The 26,839-nt window shown below is 48.5% G+C and overlaps 1 protein-coding gene across 5 annotated transcripts in view; it reads right to left on the bottom strand.

Moving 5' to 3' along the window:
* COL26A1 (collagen type XXVI alpha 1 chain) overlaps positions 1 to 26,839 on the bottom strand; it is a 205,186-nt gene that overhangs the window by 27,571 nt on the left and 150,776 nt on the right. For 3 of the 5 annotated variants that reach the window (XM_031968034.1, XM_031968030.1, XM_031968031.1), the window contains one exon: positions 19,764 to 19,874. The exons of the other annotated variants lie outside the window; for them this stretch is intronic. In XM_031968034.1, coding sequence (XP_031823894.1) covers positions 19,764 to 19,874 — 111 coding nt within the window. The remainder of the gene's footprint in view (positions 1 to 19,763; positions 19,875 to 26,839) is intronic. 5 annotated transcript variants of the gene reach the window in all.

Genomic DNA, 26,839 nt, shown 5'->3' with positions numbered 1-26,839 from the left:
CAGCCCAGCTCCTGAAGTCATAGTCCGGGCTTTAGGCAGGGCAACATTCTACCATGAACTTCTCCCAGCCACACGCCATCTTAACGGGGGCAAAGCCCCAAACACCAGGAGACAGGAGGGCCCGGGGCAAAGCCCCAAACACCTTGAGGCAGGAGGACCCAGGATTGGTCACTCCTGTGCTCGGGACCATCTTTTCTTCCCGGCCTTGAGGGCCACACGAGCAGCAGATTTTCTGAAGTCCTTTTTGGCAAGGAAAAGAGAAAATTCTCCAAACCCCTTTGTGTTATTCAGGGAGGCAGCATATTATCTGATAATGGGGCTGGTTTCACTCTCTATTTGACCAGAGTGATGGATGAGGGAGGGTTGATTTGCTTATTGACACAGAAGAGAGGCCCATTTGGGTTTCACACTCGGGTCACTAGGAGGTCAGTAGGTTTTTTCACGAATTCCCTTTTTGTGAGGCTCCTGCTTCATTACCCCCTTTGGTGAGGTAACGGGTGTTTATCCTCTCCTGAGATTGCTCCTGCTTCCAGGAGAGCACATTCCCATCCATTCCACCGTGTTCCATGTCAGAACTAGGGGAATCCCCTGGGAAACAAGGCCCCCTGTGCTCCCCCAGGAGCTCTCCCGCCACATTTCCCGGGCCCCGTGACACCCCGGGGAACTCTCTGTAATTCCAATCATGTTTCAAGCTGATTACTGCCACAGTAGGGACTTAATAAATGACCAATCAAACGAATCAGCTGGAATACAGATGAGCTTCTGCCTTCAACCCAAGGTGGTCTCTGCCACTGGTGAGCTCCACCACACGATCCTGAGACACTCCATGATCCTAGAGACCCCAGGGGGCTGCAGATTCCCAGCCCAGGGATGACTCTGACAGCAGAGGCCGTGGGATGGGTGAATGGCCTCCGTCTTGCTCTAGAATGGCCCCAGAAAGGCTTCAGCCTGGAAGCGGCCTCTGTCTGACCCAAGAGGAGGTCGGACGAGTCTGCAAAGGTGAACAGGCAAGCCAAGGGTCCCAGGGATGCCTATCTTGGCCCTCCCGGGCTGAGAAGGTAAACGATTCCCTTGGTCTGCATCCCCTGGGCCCCTGGGGGCCTGTATAGCCAGACTCTGCCCATCGAGAGGCTCTTCCCTCGCCCCCAGCCACCGGCCACGCCACATGCCGCTTTGATATTTCTGCAGCTTAAAAGTGATGATTGATCCTTTCCATCCCCGTCGTCTCCAATGGCTGCTGGGGAAGGGGGTGGGTCTGGCCACCTCGAACCTCCCCTTGCTGGGACTGAGGCTACATTTGGCTGCCAAGAGGATCTTCCTAAGGTGCAGGAAAGACCAGGTCATCCCTGCTCAGTAGTCGCCAGGGGCTCCCTTATCAAGCCCTGGCTCAAATGTAAGAGCTTTTGCTTGGCGTTCAAAGCCCACCCTAGCCCAGCCCCTCCTGCCTTTCCACTCTCCTCACAGCCTGTCCCCCCCCTGTCCAGTGGCCTGCCTCCTCCCTGCCCCACACACCAGGCCCTAGGCTTGGAATCCTCCCCCTTCTCTGACCTCCCTGGTGGTCTTTAAGTCCCAAACACAATTCCACTTTCTGGAGGAAGCCTCCTGGCTTCCAGTGACTTCCCGGGCTCCTTATTTCCCATTTATCCCACCCAAAGCTGTTAATGGGCTTCAACCCTGAGCTCCTGAGAGCAGGGTCTGTATTGTATCTCTGTATCCTGTGATTAGTGGCACACAGTAGGCATTCAATAAGCACTTATTGACCGAATGAATGAAGTACACCTGTCCCTTCTCCCCGTCCCAGGGAGCTTTCCCTTATCCCTGACGCCAAAGAATAATAACTGAAAAAAAAGTAAGACTAACGAGCCCCTCCACCCAGTCTGGCATTGTATGCAGCATCCTGTACACATGGTCTCCCACCCTGGCAGAAGGCAGGTTGTCTCTGCTAGCTCTGTACAGATCACTTTAATAATTTAATAGTTAAGATGGATAAGCAACTAGAGAAAAAGGAAAAATCTGGTGGACCCCCTAACTCGTGAAGTAATTGACAGGCTTGCTCTGGCCTGGACAGAGAGGTTTGAGCCCCAAAAAGGAAGTGGCCCCAAGTGGGAAAGCCAGAACATGAGAAAGAAGCCTTTTTGTGTTAATATCTCCAGTATTTAGCATAGGCTTGCCTCCCTCCCTCCCTCCTTCCCCTTGTTTCCCTCCTTTCCCTCCTTCCTTCTTTCCTCCCTTCTTTTCTTCCAGGGGCTCCCTGACTGCAAGTCGGAGTGGAGGGTCGATCACCCCTGGCAGCTCCCCTGTTTCAGGGATTTGTGGGGCATGGGGAGGGTCTGAAGGTCCTTCCTACTCTAAAATTCTGTGATTCTTAGACTTTGAAAAATATATAGGGCTCTGTGACACTGAAATTAATATCATCGTGACATCAAAATAGGGGTAGAGGAAGAAAGTTCAGTAATTCGCTAACTCCCCCTCCTTACCCTGCAGGATTCCTAGGCCTGAGGCCCTGAAACCAGACAAAGCCACAAGGGCCTTGGAAGGAATGAGACCAGGCAGGAGCCCTGGGTCAGACCCGCTGAGTGCAAGATGGCAGATGGGAGTGACAGGTCATGGGTTTCCTCTCTTTACGGCTGGAATCTCTCTCAGAACAACCTTCTGTCGTCCCGCAGGGTTTCTGGGGAGGTGAAAGTGGCACAAGCCAAGGGGGTAAAGTGCATCCTGGTCACTCCAGAACAGTCCCCCAAACTGAGCCGTCACCTCTCGGGTCATGCAGACTTGACCAGTGATGAGTCCAGATTTCTATGAAGCATCGGCTCTTGCTTGGACGCTAGTACCAGAATCACAATGGCTGCCCACGTCCAAGCCAGCGGAAGGGAAGGGCGGCTTTCCAAAGCTAACTACCCACCCTGTCCTGGGGGGCCCTGAGAAGGCGCTGCTGACCCTCGGGGACACGCAGGTGGGCCCCATATAGGAGGGAGCACCGGAGGGGGAGCCAGGAAGACTCTTTGGACTAGGAGCTCAGAGCCCTGGAGAAGGCCTTGGGCTCTGTGGCTTCTTCCTCTTGTCCATATTCTGTTTCCTCTCTTGATTTATCTGACATTTAATTCTCCCCCTGTATTCTCTAAGCACCATCTCTGCAGACCTGTGGTCTGGGACTAATTTTCTGCATGAATTGCTCATGATAACACGATCCTCCTGAGTCACTCTGAGATCGAGGATCTCAGTGATTAACTTTCAGACTCTCCTGAGCCTTGAAAGGGTCCTTCTTGTCCCAGAGCAATCATGAGCTCCTCTTCCCTCTAAACTCTAATCCCTGAGTGGCAGCTCTGAGGATGGGCCCCCAACGCCAGCTTCACACGGGCTGCTTTCCAGGCAGCCGCCAAAGTGTGAGGGGCACCCGGGGGGGTGGCTCACCTCATGGCATTGGGCCCGCGGCTCCCAGCCAAATGGGCCGCGCTGCTGACTACAGCCCGAAGAGTGAAGTTCCCTTGCCTCCTGTAGCCGGGATAGCAGGAAACGAGGGCTTTTCACGGGCTTTGGCCAAAACGTTCCCTGAAGCGTCATCTGAGTTTGTTCTCCGGAGAGGGAACACGCTTCAGAACTGCGTCTGGGCTGAAGGAGAGGCTCTCACTGGGGGGCTTTGGGGTTTTCCAGGCTCCTTCCTCACGTCCCTCAGGGAACTTTATACAGTGCATTGGAAGCCATCTGACCAAAGACCCCACAAATCTGAGTCCAGCCCCGACTCCAAGCCCAGTCAACCATCATTTAAAACATCTATGATGTGTCAGGACTGTGGCAGATTCTGGGGACACAAAGAAAGAAAGCCCGTCTCGTCAGGTAGCCCCCATGCTAAAGGGAAGGAAGATGGATGTCTCTGTGTAGAGATGCAAAAAGACACATCCTCGAAGCAGAGAGCTGGGGGGGTAGGAGAGACCTCTGCTTCTAGAAGGCAAAGAGGGGGTCTGGATGAAGATGGGGATTCTAAGATGTGGACACGGTCCAGTCCTTGGGGAGTGTGGGCGCAGCCACTGAAGACTCCAGAGCAGGGAAGTGACTGTGTCAGACACGTGCTGGGGGAAAGATCTCAGAGGAGACAAGGGCCCAGGGGAGTACAGGGTCCCTGTGACTGGGAGAAGGGGGCGGGACTGGGTGATGGGAGAGGCTCCTCAGGTTTCTAGTCTGGTTAGGTCAAGGCACCAGCCCCAGATACAAAAGAAAGTGTTCCCTTCTCACAGAGGCAGAGGAGGGGACCTCCCGGAGGACACTGAGGCCGGAGGAACACTGAGGAACAGAAAGCAGGAGAGAGGAGGACAACGGGGAAGGGAAGTAGCCCAGGCAGTACCAGAGGGGGGAGATAAGAAGGGCTGCTGGTCAGTGTGGAAAGAACAGGCAGTCATGGGAAGGGGTGTGAGGGGGGCACAGTGAAAAGGTGAACTAGAGCCCGATCGTTGGGGCCTTCAATGCCCAGCTTGGGTTTTTTATCCTAGAAACAACAGGGAGACACAATCTCCCTTCCCAGCCTGATTTCCCAAAACTCCTCCTTCCAAATGCCATATTCTAGAAATAGCGGAGCACGGAGAAGCGGCGCGGAGAGCTGACGGAAGCTGGGAGAGCCGAGTCCTGCCCCTGACACGGTCTGAGAGGGAGACAGGCTCCCCCTGCTTCTTGGGATTCAGGCAGCTTTTCTGAGTCTAAATAGCAGAGAACAGGCTGGCGAAGGGGGTGTGGTCATTCAAGGAAATCCCATAACGAAGAAATCATCCGAACAGTAATGGGTGAGAGTGATGGGCTTCACTCAGGAGTCAGAAAGACCTGAATTTGTGAGCCTGGGCAAATCACTGAGCCTCAGTTTCCTCATCTGCAAAAAGGGGATAATAACGGCAGCTTCCCACAAGGTGATGCGAGTTTCCAACGGCGAGTGCCTTCAGCCCGTGGGCCCTGTGCAGGGCTGCCCCTTTCCCTGCAGGACCAGGGCTCTTGGTGGGCTGGCCTGGCTGGCCCAAGGGGGCTTTTTAAGGACGGAAATGGGCTTGTGGGGTCAGGAGGAACAAGTCACCAGATGGGAAAGATTCAAGAAGAGAGAGCGGGGAGGAGAGAGGTGAAGAGAACTTGGAGATGGCCTCCCTCTAGTTCTGCAGAGGGGAAGAGTGAGCTGCCCGGGGGAAACGGCTGCCCTGGAGCCCCATGGCGGAGAAGCAGGACTGGAACCCAGGCCTTGGATACAAGTGTCTTCTCCCCCTATGGCTGTAATACAGCCTAGAACAGAGGAACCTAACAGGCCTTGGAGAAGCCATTGGGGCTCAGGCCCCAGTTCTGTCAGGAAAGTTTGTACCGCGGACCTTGGAGGCAAAAGCCCAGTCTGATTCCCAGCCTCGCCTCTGTCCCTTCCGCTCTGAGCTCAGTCCCCTTATCTGCAAAATCGGACTAGATGGTCATTAAGGAACCTTTCAGTTCCAACAATCCGTGACCATAAAGGTCTTTCTTCTTTGCGTCCCTCATCCCGTATAACCTGCACCCAGATCTTAGCCATTTTCTTTCCACAATGACCCAGATCTTAGCCATTTTCTGTCCACAATGACTCTCCCTGGTCCCTGTGCTATTGTGTGGGCTCAGCAATTCATTCCCATTTCTCCAGGTGATGAGATCAGTCTTTCAGCCGCTCTTGCCTCCTCATCCAAATGACCCTTCATACCCACAGCTGTCAGGGGAATGAAGGTGGCTTCTCGTCACTCTGGTGCCCAAATCCTGATTCCAGCTCTTGATTTTGCCATTCAAGGCCCATGGGCTCTACCCCCTCATCCCACCCTGATTTTTCATTCTGTTCCTGCATGTGCTTGAGGCAAACTAGACTATCCTTGGCACTCAGATCCTGGACACATCCAGAGCTTTCCCGTCTTTGTGATTGAGTCATTGTTAGCTACGTACAGAATGTCTTTTCTCCCTCAAACAACACCTTCTGAGAAACACTATCTTTAAGAATCCTTTCTTATTCCTAAAAATCCTCATATAAACAATAGGTTGGATACTGGAATTGGACCCAATTCTTATAAGTATCCAAGGTTGGGGATATCAAACAGGATGAGCATACCCAGAATCCTCTAGGCCCAGTGTTCACTCCTATTTTTTTTTATTATGAACTTAACAGCCATCAACAAGGACTACTTAGAAAACGAGGGCCATCATCCAGGCTCTGTGCATCCACAGCAACTGGATCTCTCAAGGTGTTCGTGATCAGCTAGGACAGCCATTGTTTATCTCTCCTTCTTTTAGATATTCCCCTTCCTCCCCAGTCTGTGGGTAGAGAGAGCACGAAGCAAGCTCTGGAACAGCCTCTCCAGGGTGACCTTTGCTATTCTCGGGATTCCCGGGGAGCCCTGCTGCCCACGGCACCTGGCTATGATGACATGGTTCACCGACCATCAGAACACATTCGTTTAACTCCGGCTTCTCTCCTCATTATTGTTAACTCACGGACACTCCATACAGCAGAGTTCCTGCAGCCAGTAGTGACGCTTGCTCCCCATGAGCTGCTTAGGGCACAGACACACAAGGAGCGGACCATCACTACACACTATGGAGAGTCGGTGTTAAGGTGACCAGTCTTGATATCCTCACATAAAGAGAGGCAGAGACCTCCCCCCAACAATAGAAGCAGACAGCATTTCTTAAATGCCCTAAGGCTTGGAATCTCTCCTTGGCTACTTACCACAACCCTGTGAAACAGGCTCGACACGTATTTTTATTCCCATTTCTCAGATAAGGAAACTGAGGTTTAAAGAGGTTGTGGTCACATGATTAATAAGTGTCAGAAACAGGATTTGAACTTGGGTCATTTTGGATTCCAGATCCTTCAGTCTCTCCGCTCTCACTACTCTCACCAGAAACAATGGCAGAAGTTCAGGCTTTATCTCATCACTTAGGAATGGCAACATCTATGAGAGACAGAAACAGAAAAGGATCCTGGGGGGAGACCAATCTCCAAGCCCTCAGTCTCCCTCATGTCTGGGTTCCCAGGCTGCTCAGGGGGAACCTGGCTGGGGAACATTGAGACACAATAAAAATAAAACAGGGAGACACATTGCAAAGGACAAACAGCCATCCCTCCTATTTCCTGGTAGCCCTTTGATTTGTGCAGAATTCCTTGGCCTCAATTCCCTGCTTGAGGGCCCAAGTTTCCTTTGGATTTCCTTTCGGTTCCCCAGAAACCTTGGCTTCTGACCCACCTGGCTCTTTGTTTCTGCCTACTTGGATCCTGAACTGAACTTCTCTCTTTCTCCCCCTCAGCACTAGAGATTGCCTTCTTAGCTCTCCCATCACCCCTGCCTGACAAGGATAACTTTTGGCTGGCATATCACACTGTTGAGACACACTGACTTGCAGTCCACTAAGACTCTCGGGTGTTTTTCAAGGAGTGGGTGCCCATTGATAAAAGGACACTAAAAAGATAGCAACCTGTGTTCCTAATTCCTCACCCCTAGAAAATCTTTCTGAGAATGTATAGTTAAATGAACTCTACACCTGTCAAGCACTTGCTTTACGAAAATATGATTGGGGAAGAGTTAGATTTCTGCAAATTAGTTTTTACAGTAGACTGCATCTTCACAGTCATGTAACTGTACATTTGTTTGTTCATTTGTTAATTCATTTGCAAACCACAGCCTTAAAGGCTTATTCCTCCAACTAAGTGTCCCAAATTCATAGCAAGATCATATACAGTTCCTGAATAGGTACATTTGTCACCACAGAAATGGGTACCTACAAAGATAATTTCATTCAGCAATCTTCTTACTATCAACACCATGGGAAATATGAAATAGGGGATACTATATTCACCACATGATTCTATGGAACAAAGGTGGCCATCACTGTCACGAAGGATGTCTTGCACAGAGTCCAAAGCTAATTCCTCCTGATGTTGTCTAGAAAAACCTCTGGCTTATATATCTCTCTCCCCTTCTCAGGACCACTTTGGAGATGTCAATGGGCTGCTTGGGTTCCTTCCTCCTCTCCCATCTTCTTGAGTTATCTTTCCTTAAATGCACCAGATATAAAAGGCCATAGATGGCTTCTAGGATTGACTGGCTCATCTAGTGTTTCTGTAAAGTCAGAATACTTTAGTCAAAGCATCGAATGCCAGCGCCTACAGATCTGTTCATGAATTGTATTGACAATGCTACCCAAATCAATACAAGAGACCCACAACTATTCAAAAGATATCAACCTGTTGATTCACATGGAACATGAAAAAGAGAGAGAATGTCTGCGTCCCAGCCAGTGGGAGGTAGGTGGCTGGAATGGCACCTCTAGTTACTCCAGGACCTTGGACAGGTCTCCCAGCAGATTAGTGACCAGACTAGAAGAAGAGGAAGAACCTGAGCTAGCTTCTTTGTGTGTAGGAGACAATGACACTGAGGTGATACAACCCTCATTTTTCTCCTGAGATCTTAGCTGACTGTGCCTCATGGAACAGGGCAAGCCCCCAAAATCAAAATCGCAGGGTATCCAAAAGAGGCAGAAATTCACAGAAGGTGTAAGTAAATTGCAGCACGTTGCCACTTTGATTTGCATGCAAGAAGGGCTATCAAAGATGCCATCTGGGAAATGTATGTTTGGGAAAGGGAAGCAGGCTGATTATGTAGGATTATGTAGGATAGACATCCCCAGGGTGGTAAGCTTGGAGAACCACAGGACCCGGCTGAAGGCTTCCGACATGTTGGGCATGTTATCTACTACAGCAGGGCTTCTGAAACTTTTCCACTTGTAACCCTTTTCACCTAAGAAATGTTTCCCCAACCTTGTGTCTAATCTGAAGCAAGGAGTTTCTGGCAGCAATGGGTGCATGAGCAATGCAAAGTACACGTGTTATGTGTTCAGAATCAAGGCTGCAGTAGAATTGTGCAATGCAACATGGGTAAGCACTGCCAGAAAGAACTCAGATTTGTTACACATTTAATTTATTTTGATTTATTTAAGTTTTGGTTGTTGGATTCAAAAACCTTTTACTGTTGCCAAATTTTTCGCTATCCTCCACATTCAGTTACATGACACCATATGGAGTTGGACCCAGACTTTAAGAAGCTTTGTTCTATGAAGGATTCAGAGCAAGATATGGATAAGAATCTCATAAGGAGATATGATTAAATAAACGTACATTTCTCAAGTACCTACTGTATACTAAGGATTGTGTAAAGAGAAAAGCAAGAAACTCCACCTTCAGGGAGTCTAATGGGGGAAGACTACAAGGGAGAAAGCTGAAAAGGTATCTATGGGGGGCATGGTAGCACTGGCAAGCCACATTTTGTTCACGGAAACAGTGCATGAGCCACCAGGTAGACTCAGCTTGGAAGAGTCAGGTATGGGAATAATTAATAGACCATTAGATTAAGGAGGAAGTCAGGGGTCCAGCCAGACAAGCAGATTAAACAGCACAGAGCAGCTAAAGTTAGAAGAGAGAGTTTGGGATATACCAAGTAGTCATGAAGTACATGAAATCACCGGAGTGGTGGGAAATTAGCCAGAGAAGGTAGGCATGTGGGGACATGTGAAAGGGCCAAAATATCCAGTTATGATGTTATATTTAATCCTTGAGACAAAGGAATTAGAGCCACTGAAGTTTCTTAATCAAGGATGTGGCAGGGTTAGATTTGGGTTTTAGGAAGATTATTTTGGTAGCTGGGGGAAGAGTGGATTAGGGAGAGGAGAGACTAGAAGCTCACAAGGAGACGGGTATAATAGTTGAGGATGGGGTCTGTATGAGGAGACAGAAGGGGAACAAAGTGGGGCATGCTAGAGGGCAGGATTGTCAGGATTCTAAGACCTGGGAACTGACTTGGAACACTGAATTTCTCCGTCAGCTCTGCTACTGACCGGCTGTGTGGATCTCAAACCTCTCTGTTCCACTTACTGTGGCCTCAGGCAGGTCAGTTAATCTCTCTGGGCCTCAGTTAATTTATCTATAAGAAGAGTTTGGAACAGATTATATCTAAAGTCGTTCTCAACCCTAATTCCTAGGATCATATGAGTTCTTTTGGCTTTAGTTTCTCCACTTGTATAATGAGGAGGATGAACTACTGGTGATCACTAGGTCCCATCTAACTCTGTGATTCAATGGGCTTAGATTTGGGGAGCCTTTGCTAAATATATGCTATGTGCAAGGTTCTGTGCTTGGTGGCGAGGGGGAATCCAAAGATTAAAAAGGGGGAACAGCCCCTGTCCTTAAGGAGCTTATGCTCTAGTAGAGTGACTTACACATTGAAGATAAATTGAGAAGATGGAAAACAGTAACGAGGGGAGGGACGGGATTCTGAGGCAGCTTTTTATAATATGTGGTGCCTCTGTCGAGCCTTGGATAAAACTGTTTCTTTTTTAAAAAGAACCAAAACACCCATTTATTAAACACTATTTAACAAAGCCCTGGGCTACAAGGAGGCAAAAGCGGGGAGCCAGCACATTCTAGGTACATGGAATAGTCCGGACAAAAGCAGAGGCGGAAGCTGACTGCCAGGTAGGGGAAGCATCAAATGATCCCAGATTTGAATCCCTGATGCTGTTGCTCCCGAGCCAAGAGTAAGGAAATCAAGGAGCACCGATGATTGAGGAAGGGACCCTTGGATCTCTGGGGGATGGTGTGAAAGCTTCCCAAACAGCACGGCCCGAGCCGCTCCCCAGCAGCTGAGACTCCATGTGAGAAGGAATGGAGACAAAGGTAACAACTCCTTTCTCCCCAATGGAGGGAACCACAGATCTTCAGAAACTCAGTTTCCACTCAGCCAGGGAGAACATCTGACTCTCATCTTCAGCACCTTTCCCCTGAGGGCTGATCTCACCAAAGCTTTGGCAGAATCCAGCCTTCCTCCTCTCCATGGCATTGAATCCTCTGGGTTTTCCCTCCCTTTCCCCATCGCCTCTCCTCCCTATAAATCTCAGGCCCGGGCCCCTTCTTTCCCCCTCGGCACACTGGCCCTTCCACCTTCACCCTCCCCCTTCTTTGGCTTCTCTAAATTAAACACATTCCAGAGCGGGACTCGGAGTCACCCAGAGGCTGAGAACCGATACCTCCCCAAGGCACTTCCACCCAGGGTCACCCCGGCTTCTGTTACTCAACAATTCCCCTCCTCGCCGGGAGGAGTGGAACAGAGTACAAATTACCATCTCAGGACCTGACAGCAGATAGCAGAGGAATTCTCCAAGGTGATAAAACTTGGGAGAACCCATGGGACACGGAAAATATCACACAGCTTGAGACTGGCAAGATGGGAGCTGCCTAAGAAATACTCCTGGGCTTAAAACCCCCCAGAGTTTTAAGGGTCGTTGACCAAAGGCTTAGTGCTAGAAGGGACCTCAGGGGCCGTCCTCAGGGGCGTCCCTCTGCTGCCAGGCCCCCCACCTTGTTCTGGCCCCCGTCACTTCTCACCTGCACTACGGCAGCTTCCTCCTGAGGGGGCTCCCTGGTTCTCCAAACCGACCCCTACAAAACAGGCCAAAGGACCTTCCTTAAGTGCAGATCCCTCCTCAATGAATCCCAATGGCTCCCTATTGCCTCTAGGTGAAAGTGTAACTATTGTTGGCCTTTGCAACCTCCCAGAGCATCTCCGTGACCTCATTAAACACCCCTTTGCATCACCCCAAAGCTCAGTCAAAGTGGCTTTTTCTGCTTCTCCACACCCAGGACTTGATCTTCCAGCTTGCCTTGTTCCTGCCTGTTCCTCCTCCTTGAACACCCTCCTTCAGGACCTTACAAACCCCTCTTTTCCTTAGAGTCGCAACCGAAGCATCACCTTGTACCCAGGCCCCCAAAGGCAAGTGTCTTTCCTCCTCGAATCCACGTTCATCGTGTATTTATTTACTACAAACTTTGAATTGTGCTTGTCTTCCCCATCAGAAAATCAAATTCTTGAGTGCGGGGCTTGTTTTATTCTTGCTATTTGGAGCCCCGGTGCTTAGTATACAGCAGGTACTTAATACTTGCTGACTAAAGAGACATCTTAACCCAACATACAAACAACTATGTCATTTAGACGGATTTTGGGTGGGTGCTCACAAGGCATTCAGCTCTGACAAGGAAGAGAAATACCTTCTGCTGGTCATTCAGGGAGGAGGCCCAAATCATATCGGAACTCGACTACCCAGGCCCGTGTTTCCTTTCCAGTGGACCTGCCACGCCCAGGCCCCTGAAGAACATTATTGTACATATGGGCACGGCGAATTAGCTGGAAGAGCCGAGCTGAGTATTCTACCACTCATACTATGCCTTCTAACCTGGGCTAACAACATCACAGGCTGTGGACCTCCTCAAGAAGGCAGTCCTGACCTTAAGAGGCTGGAAGGACGGCCTGGGGCCTGGAGACCACAGGGTATTCCAACTCCCAACTTCAGGGAAAACGGAAAGGTCAGAGGCTTACACGGGGAATCGTAAGCTGTGCCATCCGTGAGCATGTAAATATTCTTCCAACCATCAACAAGGAGAACTGAACTCAACTTCATGAAAGCTTTCTATGCTAGAGTCCTTGGCCAGCTGTTTCCCATCTCTGCTGAGATCCGGATGAAAGGAAAGGGGTTTAAGACACAACAAGAAGGCCTTGAGTTAGAGATAAGATAGTGGGTCTTGGATATAAAAATTATTAAATACTGGAAGATGTTACCAAAGGAGGATCAGAAACGGCCTTCTCTTATGATTTCAGAATGGGACAGACTCCCATCTGTCTGGGGATAATTAAGGTACAATCCTGAAAGAATGGACAGGAGGAGTTTCAAGTCTCCTCCAGCCCTTTCATTTTATGAATCATTTGGGGTGCAACTCTCAGCCCGGTCGCAGCTGAAATCCCTTTTGCTCCGGCCAGAAGATCCGAGGAGGGTTAGTGACCTTGGCCTGAGAGCCGGAGCAAGATGTATGCCGTTTGGAAGCCGCCCGAGTGGCTTTTCGAGCACTGGCTGTCCTCTTCCACAAGCCGTATGAATCATTGCAGCGAGTGGTTTCTCACATTCTATGGAACTGATGGAAGAAATGAAATCACCTCGTTTTTTATACAAGAATCCTGGCCCCAGAAAGCTGAAGGTTACTAGCGAAGCATCTGAAGTCCAGGCCAGGCGCCCACCAGGACGCCCACTGGCCCACTCGCCCGTCACCACTACAGCCCTATTAGCTTGGGTTCCATCCCCAGGATTCCCAAAAGCTCCTCTCTCCAAGGTCATCAGTGACTCTCTAGAGTCAAACTCTTCTCCAGCCTCTCTTTGGGCCCCTTTCCTTTTGCTCGGCTTTGGGTACCCCAAGCTCTTTGGATCTTCTCTTCCCCCTCTAACTCCCATTGCTTTCCCATTTGTGGAATCCTTTCCCATGTTCCAAAGGTCAGAAACTTGGCTTTCTACAATTTGCTTTCATCCATTCCCATGATTGTAAACATCACTTCTACAGAGAGCAATCAAACAAGCAAGCATATGAACTACCTACTATGTGCAAGGCAACTTCAAAATCTTCATCTCTGGAATATGAGGCCTTCATCTTCAATTTCCTAGCAGAAAGCTTGCCATATTCCCCCCATGATACCTCAAACTCAACATGTTTATGAAGAAACATTCTCTTTTTACCTAAAACCCCTCCCTCCTCCCAACTTCCCAATTTTTGTCCCTATTTATCTAATTATTCACTTCAAAAGTGTTTTTTTTTAACAGGAGGGGAACGAGTCTATCAGTTTTCAAGTCCTTTTGGCCTCTTGTTGATAGCTAGCTGCAGGATACCCGAGATCTAATCCCCTCCTTCTAGTCCCCCTGCTGCCACTGCACAACAGGCCCTTATTACTTGTCTACGGGCCTGTCATCATCTCCTAATAAGAGATCTTCCTAGCTAAAGCAGATCCTCATTTCATTCACCAAGGCCTGATTAATGTGCCTCATGCAGAGACCAGGGAGTGGGCCCCCAGGGTGTCTACGTCCTGATCACTGGAGAAGATGGCAGAAGAGTATATAGATATTGTTGTAGGATCATTCAGTTTCTATTTATCAACATTTTTAAAGGAGTCTTTAGGGCTCAAACATGGAGGGGAAAGCACTGGGATGGAAGTAAAGAATGGCTGGTGTCCAAGGGAGAACCAGGAAGGGGATCCGGAGCTCATAGTCTTACGGGAGCATCAATGGGCACAGTTTCCCCGAGAGGTGGAGGATGAAGGCCAAGAGAGAGCTTTAGTCTGAGCAAGTTGGGGACCCAGCCCTGGAGAAGCTTTGCAGGGCTGGTCCAGAGAGAGGAAAACCTGCTCTGGTGGAGGAAACGATCCCATCATCAAGGGCCGAGCCAGGCTGAAAAACTGGCAGAGGAAATGGAGAACAGGTAAAGAAAGAAGGGCCAAGTGAAGAAGAGACCGGAGTTCTGGGAACCGGTCTGGAGGTATCCTGATCAGGAGGGAGCGAGTATCTAAAATAGGAAGATGGAGATGGATTTGGGACTCCAGTAGGAGCCTTTATCACCTGTAGGCCCTGGATAGTAAGAGATCCTATTTATTCTTTTGTACCCCACACCTAGCATAATGCTCGGAACACAGTAGGTGCTTCATAAATGTTTGTCGATTATGGATTGACCTCAGGACCAAGAACAGAAAGCGGTTTAAGGTAACCTACCTAGGACAACCTGCCACATTGCCTGCTTCCAAATCCATTTTGGTCTGAAACTGAATAACTTTTGATAAATACAATAAACATTTGAATAAGATTTAATAAGCATTTTGATAAATACAATAAATATTTGAATATTTGGATAGAGCACCAGCCCTGAAATCAGGAGGACCTGAGTTCAAATCTGGTCTCAGACACAACACTGACTGGCAGTGTGACCCTGGAGAAATCACCTAACCTCAATTGCCTCAGGGAAAAATAAGATATTAGCTGTATGACTCTGAAGACACTTAATTTCTGTCTCAGTTTCCTCATCTGTAAAATGGGGTTAACAGCACTTGCCTCCCAAGGTTGCTGTAAAGATCAAATGAAATCACATTTGTAAAGTACTTTGCAAGCCTCCAAGCACTACATAAACCCTAGCTAGCTACTGTGTGAGGGAAATGCTTCATGTTTGTTGATCATTTAAATGCCCCGAGTCAGGGTTCACCTCTGAGCAAACTGACTTGTGGTCCATTTTTCACATGGACTTTGGGGAATCTATCTTGTCTGCTCAGGGACCTTTCTGGCTGACTCCATAGTCCTTGACTACAAATATTCTAGATAAGGGGAGCTGCTAGTGACCTGAATTCTAGATAGAAGATTTTCCATCTTGTGGGATCATAGATTTGGAACTGGAAGAGTCCAAGGCCCTCTCTGTAGAGAGAAAGAAGTTGAGCACTAGGGAGATGAGTGAGTATCAGAGGGAGGGGCAAGCTAGCATCAGTGGAAGGCGTCAAGCCCCTTCCTCTGAGGAGCCAGGCCCACCACAAGGTTGTTCAGCCCAATAGAAGTGTCAGAAATTTCAAGGATTCTGGGACGTCCCCGGCAATCAAATGTGGATGAGAAAGGGGGAAAATCATTGGGTTAAAGCCCTTCCTTTCCTCCACACTCAGCGGATACCAAGACTTGTGAAGAGATGTCTGGCTCAGGGAAGGTTTGTTCCAGGGAAGGGCTTTTAAGTTGTCCGGGAATGCCCAGAATTTCAGCACAAAAGAAAGAGTGATCTGGTTTCAGCAGCAGCTTGGATGACAGAACGCTTGAGAGATGAACTCTCCATATGGTTTATCTTTAAAGGTTCAGTAATTTCAACTACTTTTCTTGGGCCGGCTCTCCAGTTTCATGTTGTTAATCTTAAATTATTGTTTGAAGATAACTTAGCCCTTTTTCCTTTTCCAGAAGAAAATCATAAATGTCTATAGGGTCCAGGAAAGCCTGGAGAGGGCCTTGTTTCATGCTGAAAGATGACACCAACCATAACAAAAAGGGCTCTTCCCATCTGAAACAAGCTGTAAATTTGCTATCTCCTTGGTGATCAGTATTTCACTGGGAAAGAATTCCTTTAACAGGATTCCAAGCCCCGAGCCAAGGTCTTGGGGGCAGCAAGTACAGTCAGACCGAGTGACCGAGGCATCTTGGGGCTCCACGTGGAGATAGTGATTTATTCTTCTCCGCAAAATCCCCTTTCCAGGAGATGGAATTTAAACGCTGGGAAAGGGCTGCACATGCCAGCGGCCTGGAACCGGGGACGGAATCCTCAGTCCTGTCCAGTGTCAATAACACTTGGCAACGATGGCCGGGACGAGCAGAGCCCTGGGCTGGCTCTTCGGGAGGTCACGGGTCCTCCAAGAGCACTCAATGGGATCGTTTGCAAAGATGGGGGGATGGCAAAGAGGCCTTTCTGTTTACAGGAACCCAGATTGAAGGGAAGGGAGGAAGGTGATCTCCCTGGCCCTCGGGGCTCTTAGGGAGTTGGGGTGTCTGTCTCTCAAGACCTTTAAGAAAAGCAGCCTCCCTTCATGTTTCCTGCATGTTTGCTGAACTGCTACCCCCGGGGGTTCAGACCCACATCTCCTTGCTAGAGGTTCCAGCCTTTCTCTTCTCCTGCTCTCACCTAGCCCTGCCATTGTCAGGAACTTCCCTAAAGGACCCTTCAGACCCTCTAGACTGGCTTCAGACAGCTCATTAAACAAGGCACAAATACCTCGGGGCAGCCTTCCACTGCCCGGCCCGGCCTTTCCCTCTGGGACCGTCCATCAGTATTTCCCCCCCCATGTAGACCTCTCCCCACTGTCTTTGCCCATTCTGTTGCTTTCTTTTCTTCCTCCTTTTGCTGACGTCATCCATTCTGCCCAGAATGCCCCGTGGAGAAAATGGCTTCTTTCCTCTTTATAAAAAAAGGTTTCTAAAAACTGGCTTTCCCCCAAATGGGACGAATATGACTTGGTTGTCCGGTCCAGTCACCCCCTCCCACTCCTGGGTTGGAAGAGGAGAAGTTTAAAAGGGGGAATGTTTGGCCCACCTCCCTTGGACAGTCTCAGGAAGGTTTACACTGCTGTAAAATACTATCGACTTACAAGGCCTTGGCCATCTTCAATCTGGGTAAGAGCCATTCAAGCATTCATTAATACCACAGTGTGCAGGGCGCCATGGCAGAAAAACAAAGGAAACAATCCTGTCCTTGAGGGGCTCACTTTCTACTGGGGGAGGCACCGTCTAGACAGATGAGTAAATACGAGGTAATTCAAGGTAGCAAAGAGTGGGAACACACTCTATTTTTAAGGAATAAGAATTTTCAAGCTGAAAGGGAACTTTTTATTTTATCTTTCCTGTTAATTCCATATAAAACTGTTGAAAATCTAACTTTATTGTGGTTGAATTAAATAAAAGAATCAAACAGATTAATAAATTAATAAGTAATTAGCATTTCTTTAACACTTTAAGTTAGAAGCTATTATTATCCCCATCCTATGGTCTGAAAAACTAAGGATGAGGTCGGTCAGGTGACTGGATATAGGTTTTTCTGCTCTCTTACCACTGTACCCTCCAGCTACCTCATTACTCAACCACAGCGGGATCTGGTCTAAAACCTCAGATACGTGAATTCTTCAATGAACAAGGTGTAACCCCAATGAATCTCAGTAATTCCAGGTTTAGGCCTTGGGTCATCAGTGTTGTCTGGGATTCTGAGCTAGAGGGGCAAGGCGAGAACATTCTCTGAGAAGCATTGAGGCAGTCGACCGATCCAAAGCCAGAACGGACAAGGGAAAACCTATTCCTGATGGAGAGTGGGAGACTGGAACAAAGGAACCCAGAATGGCACAGAACAAGTTCCACTTTATTTTTCATGGGTCATTACTTGCTAATTTTCTGTGAGAAAGACGTGAGAAGGAATATCATTTGCCATTTCTATTAGTCTCGCTTTGGGGCATTTATTATTCGCAGTCAGTGATTGAATGTTAGCCCATCGCGGGAATCAGTGACAAGGACACTGCTTAGTGTTAATAGATAAATCTCATTCTCTTTGCTCACGTCTCCCTCCTTCCTCTCTCTTTCTCCCTCTCCCTCTCCTCCCTCTTTGTCTCTAGCTATCTGTCTCTTCTCCCCATCCCCACCTGTTTTCATCTGAAGACTAAGTTTCATCTTTGGCTTTCCTGCAATATGACAGGCTCTTAGGCCTTCCCTCTCCCCCTCTTATCCACAAAGCTGATCTTCTCATGGAAGGAAGCCAGAGAATTGCCTACTCCCTTCTTGGTAGGCTTCACATCCGGTCCTGTTCCCTAACAGTAGAGACGGTTTGGGAAGGGACATAACAAAGACAAACCCACAGAGTAATTACCTATATTTCTATAAGCCAGGAATGACACAATATATTATCTCAATGGCAATGCTACTGAATTTCCGTTACGCCACATTGACTGCCATGACCCAGGATACTTTCTGTAAACATTGGCTTATTTTACTTTTTAGTTTTTAAAAAATAACATCCAATGGGATTATCCGAAGAGGAGCTTATGATCAGACCACAATGAAGACCATTATGGATAAGGAATGAAGAATAGACAATTAGAAGGTGACACCTAAGTTCATTCTAATTAATTCCAGACAGATATCTATATATTCCAATCACTTAGTCATTCATTCATTGTGTTGTTGAATTTAAGATTAGGAACTTAGGGGACATCCAGTCCCACCCTTTGTCTGTGGGCCAGAAAGGTAAAGTTCTTTGTGACCTTCTATGAGATCATACCAAAGTAATAAAGGGGCAATAAATATCTATTAACCACCTACTATGTGCAAAGAATTGTGACATGTCAAGAGATGAATATTGGGGCATTAGTGGGACCATCTCTTATTCTCCAGGAGTTTATAACCTAGTTAGGAAAACACCCATGGATTTAACACGCAGATGGTAAATTATGTACATAGGTCCCTTCTATGGTTCATGCTTAATAACTCAGTCATATTTAATAGCAGAAATAAGGCCTGTTATAGTCTGAAAGCCATAACCCAAAGCTTGTTCTACAGCACAGCTTCAGAAACTGACCCCGACCTAACCTGCAGGAAACACGTGGGAGTTGGACGAGCCCCCAGATATCAAGTAGATTTGGCAGAAAGCCTAGAACAACCGAGTAATAGGAGTTATTTGGGGGGATGTGGGGGGGATAATGGCCTTTATCAGAAAGAGGATCGGAGAATACCTCATGTAATCTATCAATTTTGAAAGGCAAGAGATAATCTCAATAAATATTTCCAAGCCCTTCCCACTCAGCAAGGATGCCCAAGTGGACATTCTGACAGCAGGAACCCTTAGCCGAACTCAAGCAGCCTTCCCCTCTTGTCTCCATCACTCTAAGATAACAAAGGATTAATCTTCCCAAAGGAGGGAACTGAGCAAGTAACAGTGGGGAGCCAAAGCCCTTTTTGCTGTTTTAGGCGATTTCTACCCAAAGGGACTATGGCCCACAGTGGTTTTTCATCTGTTGACTCCAGTTTGAGGGGGCTTTTCTCTCTGCCCCAGCCCTTATGAAGGGGTGAATAATTAGGCTCCTCCAACCCACCCCTTGATGATTCTGTAGCTGGGGGTTGGACTGGAGCACTTCCCACGGACCACCTGGTGAGGCAAGTCCTCCAGCAAGGGACCAGGACACGTCTTTCCAAAGCGTCCTGAGCAGGGGCCCAGCCCATGGGAAGCGTGGAGGAGGAGAGTAAGCAAGGGCTCAGGTCCCTGAGACTGAAGCCAGCCTGCAAGGACCCACTGTTCCTTCGCCCTCCAGAACCAACTCTCTCTGGTCCTTCAAGAAGGCGTTAATCTTATTTCTTCCCACTCACGCTCAAGTCCATACCTGGCATACTGTAAATCTTGGGGAATTGGGACATGACTGTCTCTGTTCCTGTCACTGTAGGACATAGGTGATATAGATGCCCACGGGGTGGGGGATGGACAGAAAACTGGCCTGAAAACGAGAAAACAAAAGGCACAATTTCTTCCCTCTGTAGTGTTAATATTGCTATTTTTCGTGACATAAATTCACAGCACCCCTTGTTAGTTTTTAAACATACTAGAAAGATACAAGAACATCCTCAGTCCTGAAGGGCTCTCAGCAGGTGCTTGAGCATCAGTTGGGTTTTTTAGAGTCATGTGACTACTTTTCTTGAAGTAGACACACAACAACTTGTCATATCTTTAAAATATACCTTCTCCAAATGACTATTATTACAATTTGACTAAATAAGCAATGGGTTATAACTGTAATTTTAGAGTGAGTTATGGAATTATAGAAAAACTTAGGGATCACCTAGGCCAACCATCTTATTTTACAGAGGAGAAAACCAATATTTTGGGGAAAGAATGTGTTCAAAGCTCATGGAGTGGCCAAGTTGGGACTCCACAAACCCGTATTTCCTGATTGCCAGGCAAGTGTGAGAGGAGGAATAAGAATGCTATAAAAAGTAGCCTAAACATTCTAAGTGTAAGAAAATGTTTATTATTAATTTTAATTATTAATTATTAATTTTATTTTAATTTTTAAAAATTAATTTAATGACTGATGAAGAGGAAGAGGAAGGATTTTTAAAAAATATAACTGAAAGTGAGAGACGTTTCATTCTCAAAGTTCACCTTTAGGAAATGAGGTAATATATCCACCGACATGCTCCTCATGTACATTATTAAATTATTTATAAACCTAAGGATAGCTCCCAGTTACAATAGTTTGTAAAACGTCCTGTATATCCTACATAGATGGGTATTTCTCTTCTAAAATACGTAGAATTATTTTAAACATCAAACAAAAACAAACATCAAAAGGAAGGTAGAGGCCCAATGCGTAACTCAATCAAGCAAGCATTTATTAAGCCCCTCAGTGCTCCAGGCACTGGATGGAGACCTGGGGCACAAGGAAAGGCCAAAGACGGTTCCTGTTCTCACAGAACTTTCAGTCCAAGGGGAAAGACGTACCCAGGTTGAGGGAGCGGGGGTGAGAGTCCTGCCCTAGAGAAGAGACTCCATCAATGGACAGAGGGAGGCCCAGACCAAAGAAAGAAAGAAAGCAGAAGTAATAGAATGATTTCAGATGGGGGGATACACAAGAGTAGGGAGAGAGGATGGCTCCTGGGTAACTTGGAGGATGGTCTCCCCCTCCACATTAACAGGGAAATTAGGAAGAGTAGGGGGTTTGAGGGGAAAGAGAAAGATCCTGGAGAAGGCAATGGCAGCTAGTCCAGACCCCCAAATAGCATCACCAAGAGTCAGAATGACTGAGACTACCCCAACAAATTAATGGATTTTCTATCAGATCCTTGTAAGGAGATTCATGAGTTCCCAGGGGCCAGCTCTCATAAGCATGGGAAATCTCGGAGAAATCAGCCTAGAGGTGATACTGCAAACCTTGTAAAAGGAAGGCCATGACCTTCACGGGACTTTCAGAGTTTTCCTCGCCCCTTTCTCCCCTCTGCTCCTGGGAAGGCTTCAGAAAGCCAGATGCGCTTTATGCTTGTGCTCTTCCATATTGATCAGGCCTTATTAGGGATTTTATGAGGCATGAGCAGGTGTTTATTGTCAGCTCTCTTACCCCTGAGCACATGCATTAAGTCTGGCAACTTTAAAAGTTAAGAATATCGAGTTTCCAAAGAGCAGACACCGCGCCAAGGAAACTGGAAGAGTGATTACGAGGTGTGCCGCAGACGGGCCTTCATCGGGGAGCTGGATGTCTTGTAGATAATGAGCAGTTTCTCCTGCTCTTCCTGAACCTCCAGCCCCAAGGCTTGCTCTGGAGTCCTGTTCTCTGCCTTGATGGAGACATGCAACAAGACCCCAGTCCCTACTGCCCCAGTGAAGGGGTCGGCTAGGAAGCAGCTCCCAGGGCCCAAGTCTCACAAACCCCACCTCTTCATCCCAGAACCAAGCCCAGGATGAGAGCTTCTCCTGGCAGCATTTGGGACATCAGGGCAGGGGCTCTGGGTACCATAATTCTCACCATACAGCCTGGTGGGAGAATGGCTGAATAAGTTATGGTATATGAATTGTTTTGTTCACATCAACCATCACTTTTCATTTTATAAGACACCTCATTCCCATCCTGCTTAGAGGGACCTATGGGGAGTGAGAACAGTGTCCTTTGCTGTCAATACTTGTATTACCGGGGAGTGGAAGTGGAAGGGGAAGTGTTCCAGCACAGAACCCTTATGGATCTGGATCTAAGCAGTTATGCCCATGGCTGACACAGCTCCAGGCATCAGGCCAGGAAAGGAGCTCCAGACATCTCAAACAGGACAAAGGAGCCACAACCAGCTCGCTCCTTAATCCTGTAAATCCCTCTCTACTCACATCCTTCCCTTCCCACCCTCCTCCTTTTGTGGAAGGGCTGGCCAACTTAAAGCAACAAAGCTTGTCCAAAAGCTGCCTCAACTTCTAGTCACTGTTTCTCGGAGGGAATGGGGGCCAGATGAGCATACAAATAAACCAAATCCATCAGCTCTGACAGGAACACAGCGTTCCAACATATATCAATAAAGGAGCTTTCTTGGGAGGCACCGAGTAGTTTATTAAAGAATCCTTATTCCTTAAACGTCTTTAATTGTGCTACTTTCCTCCCCGGGGTTACAAAATCCATGTGCTCCCAAACCGCAGAGTCCTCGGCAATCAGTCTAGCATGGCTGAAACGAGGCCTCGGAGAGACCCGCGGAGCAATTTCTCGGATGGCCGAGGGAATCACTCTGGGCCATTCCCAGATTCCTCCAAGCCACTGTCCAAGGAGGCCTGCGAGAGGCTGAGACCTGGCCTGGAAACGTTTACAGTTCTGCCACAGAGAAACACTCCAGGTCTTTGATTAGCAGCCAGAACACACTCTTCTCCAAGTCAAAAGAATCAAATAAAACATTTAGCAAAGTAATTCCTCTGCCCTCCCGGCCCCCATTTTAATGTGGTTTTCAGCATTGCTTTATTGTTTTGCAGCCTTCTGCCCAGAAAACATATGCCTGCAATATGTGTGTCACAGAATAGTCCTTAAAGGAAAGGGATGGCCATTTTAATGGAGGGCTGGGTGGGGGTGGGGAGATAGAAAATACTCGGCCTTCGGAGTCCAGCAGTCGGGGTCTCCCGGCCTCCAGAGCCGACGCCCCCTTTGAGGGTGAGGTGGGTGGGATGGGTTGAGAGAGAATTAGTCTGAGCATGTCAGTCTTGAAAGAAGGAAGGAACATTTTCTTGGGAGTGGGTTGAGTGACGACCCACAGTTTTATTTTTATTCTTCTAAAGTATTCCCTCAAAATCAAGGAGGGTTTTCCTCTTCTCTTTGGGTGGATTTAGACCTGACTGAATGACTAGATTAAAATGGTCATTAATGCTTGGAGGGCATGCTGCAGGAATGGCTCAGAAATTTTTCATGGCTCTTTCCTGCTCTACATCTTTCTCAGCACAAAATAAACATTTAAGTGCCTATGATTTTTGTGGTTGTTTTGTCTTGTTTTTGCTGAGGCAATTGGGGTTAAGTGACTTGCCCAGGGTCCCACAGCCAGCAAGTGTTAAGTGTCTGAGACCACATTTGAACTCTGGTCTCCTGACTTCAGGGCTGGTGCTCTCTCCACTGCGCCCCCGAGCTGCCCCTAAGTGCTTACTCTTGCAAGGCACTGCACTAGACACTGAGGTTACAAGGGCAAAAACAGTCCCTGCGTTATAAGGAGGAGGTTATAACATACAACGCACACAGGGAAGCTGGCTCCAGCGAGAACAAAATAACTGCCGGGGAGCTGGAGAAAGGTTAGAGCTCCCAAGCGCAGGCCCGAAGGGTTCAAGGGGCTCATACGGGAAAGAGGGATCGGATGCGTCGGCTCAGCTGAACCACAGAACCAGGAACGCGGCATCAAGGTGACGGAACACGTGTTTGCACTCGAGATAACAAAAAGCTCCTTAAACATTGGGCCAGGGCAGCTGGGTGGTGCAGTGGGTAGAGCCCCAGCCCTGAAGTCAGGAGGACCCGAATTCAAATCTGACCTCAGACACTTAACACTTCCTGGCTATGGGACCCTGGGCAAGTCACTGAACCCCAATGGCCTCAGGGGAAAAAAATCGGGCCAGCTGGTGATGAATGGGTGGCCTCCATGGTGCAACCTGACACTTAACAGATCCTTACTGACTGACACAGTCACTTCTTGGGAACGCGGAGGTGGGATTTCAGATGGGAAAGGCCGAGCTAGAGGCCCCTGCTCTCCACTCCTGTGCCTGCAAAAGTAAGAGGGGGCTGGGAGAGCCCTTCCCGAGCTTCCAATTGGTGACCGTCTCAATGATGCCCTTTGAAGAAACATGTTTGGGAGAAAGCACAAAATGATGTCGGGTCGTCGATTTGGAGCTGGCAGAAACCCCAAGGGCCTCATGGAAGAGAGTGTGCCCTCACAAGGTCAAAGGCCTTGCCTCAGGTCACACAGTGAAAATGTAAATTCAGAACGTCTCCCTCTACATCCCAGGTTCTGTCAGGACACGCGGCTTCTCAGAATGAGCAGCTACAGATGTGCTGCTTTCCTAAAGAGGGTGCTGAGGGTGCAGGGGAGAAAGCAGCGGGTCAGGGTTGGAGACCAAGGCTCGAAGCTTTGCTTTGCCACCTAATACCTGGAGATCTTGGGTAAGACATGGAAACTCTGGACCTCCATCTCTCCCCAACCCCCACCAGCCTAAATGCATTTTGGTTAAATAGATTAAATAATGTCCTGCTCCATAAATTAGTGCTCCTCTTTCCTTTTTTTCTCTCTTTTTCTCTCCCTCCCCCCACTCACTCTTCTTGTTTGTCTGTGTCTCTTTCTGTGTCTCTGTCTCTCTCTGTCTCTGTCTCTCTGTCTCTGTTTCTGTCTCTCTCTCTCTCTCTCTCTCCCTCCCTCCCTCTTCTGTGTCTCTCCTTTCTGTCTCTGTCTCCCTCTCTCTTTCTCCCTTCTCCTTCTCCGTCCCTGTCTATCTGTTCCCCCTTTCCCCCCTCTATTTCCCCTACTTCTCTCCTCTCTTTTCCAGTCTGTCTCTCTCTCCCTCTCTCTCTCTCTCTGTTTCTGTCTGTCTCTGTCTCTGCTGCCTCTCATCTGTTTCTCTTTATCTCTCATCTCAATCTTGCTGATGATCTCTTCCTTCTCTCTCCCCTTCTCACTTATCTTTCATTCTGACTTTCCTCCACACCCCCTTTCTTTGACTCCCCCATATTCCCTCTCTCAGTTTTTCCTTTCTCCACAACAAGATTTCTCAGCTGAATGAAGACACTGGATCTGGTAAATTAATTCAGGAAAAATGAACCAAATGGGCAAACTCTGGGATTTCAATGGAGAATGGAGAAACAGAGGACGCCTCAAGAGACACAAGGAAAGATGAAGACAGGAAGACCTGGTGACGGCAGCACCCAGCAGGAGGCTGGCCATTTGTGGCTGGTGCCCATTCACCCACACTCCAGGCTCTGGAGCCCTAATCACTCACAGACTTGGGGCTTGCTTGGGAGGGGCCCCCTGGCCACCGAAGAGGCCGGCTGATCTCCATGTGGCAAATTACGCATTCAGCTGGGGGAGCCAGATTATAAGCTGCACTTTGGGTCAGAAGCTATGGGCTGATCCTGAGGCCTGGGGCTCTCTGCGCTGTTCAAGGCACAGGCTAGTTCTGGAAAGCAAAGTGTCCATGATGCACATAACATCCTCACAGATAGGGGGGCACTCACACACATAGAAAATTATCCCACCCCAGAGCATTATCCATCCCCCGCCCCCGGATCCCAGAGCACTATCCTCCCCCCTCTACCAGATCCCAGTCCTCCAGACAGCCAGGACCCCGGCCATGGAGGGATGCCCAAATGCCCAGGAGGAGCCAGTGATTCACAGACTGCTTTGTGAACTACGGAGGCATCCCATGAATCATCCAGAGCCCAGCCACAATGGACTTGGACGGCGGTCTAGTGTCGATGTTCACAGACTCCGATGGGAATGGAGCCATTGGCCAAGGGAACCACTTTGCCAAGCCCAAGTCCAAGACCAGCATGTGGGGCAAATGGCAAGTTCAGGAGTTTGGTTTTTTCCCCCTGCAGCAGGGATGCGCTCCTCCTCTCTCTGGTAATTATACAATTCCCAGTCCTGAAGAGGCGGGAAGGTAATGTGGCCAGAGAACGGGGCTTCGTGTTCCGAGGGTGGTTCCTAGGAAGTCTCTCTCAGATCGTGGCTGGAGCATTCACAACAACGCGACCTTCTAGATCCCAGGGTCAGCCATCCCTCACCATGGCCAGCCCATGTCCACCTGTCCACAGCAGCCATCAGGTGCTCCTTGCCCATGAGGTGAAGCAAGGAAGCATTTCAATCTCAGTACAAGGAGGGGGAAACACCCACCCAGGCTGCCCATGAGCTGCTCTCCTTTCACAGTCTCTGAGGGTGCACAGAATTCTGCCAGGTGGGAGCCAATCTTGAGTCCAGGCAAGGAGTGGGACTGGCAGAAATGCTTCAGTATCGCTGCCTTCAAGGCCATAATCTGATGGCACAAGTGACAACCTAAATAAGTTTGTACAAATAAGCTTTACAGAAGATAAAAAGGAAACGTGGACTTTTAGCTGCCCTTTTGCCCGATTCTTATGCCCTTGGGGGGTGGCCTGCAGAATGGTGAAGGGAGAGGGCATGTTTTCGGGGCCCTGCTTTATAGTTCCCACTCTGGAGGACCTTGTGATTGTGTTTGTTAATTCTCTGGCCCACTGTTGAGCTCAGTGGGCGGCAGATTTAGGGTATCTAAGAAACAGAACCGTTGTTAGCTCAACAGACTATGTTTTTCCTTTGACCTGATGCTGTGATTTCATTGGCGTAGGAATCGCCAGGGGAGGAGACTCCTTCCAGCCCGGCAGATTGACCACCACAATGTGGAACCTTCCATGGGGCACCGGGAAAGCCACTGATCACAGCCCAGGTCAATCAGCACGCTCTA

This window comes from Sarcophilus harrisii, chromosome 4, assembly GCF_902635505.1.
Source record: "Sarcophilus harrisii chromosome 4, mSarHar1.11, whole genome shotgun sequence".
In the NCBI taxonomy this organism is placed as follows: domain Eukaryota; kingdom Metazoa; phylum Chordata; class Mammalia; order Dasyuromorphia; family Dasyuridae; genus Sarcophilus; species Sarcophilus harrisii.
Note: the sequence above shows the minus strand (reverse complement) of the source record. Positions and strands in the feature narration are given on the sequence as shown.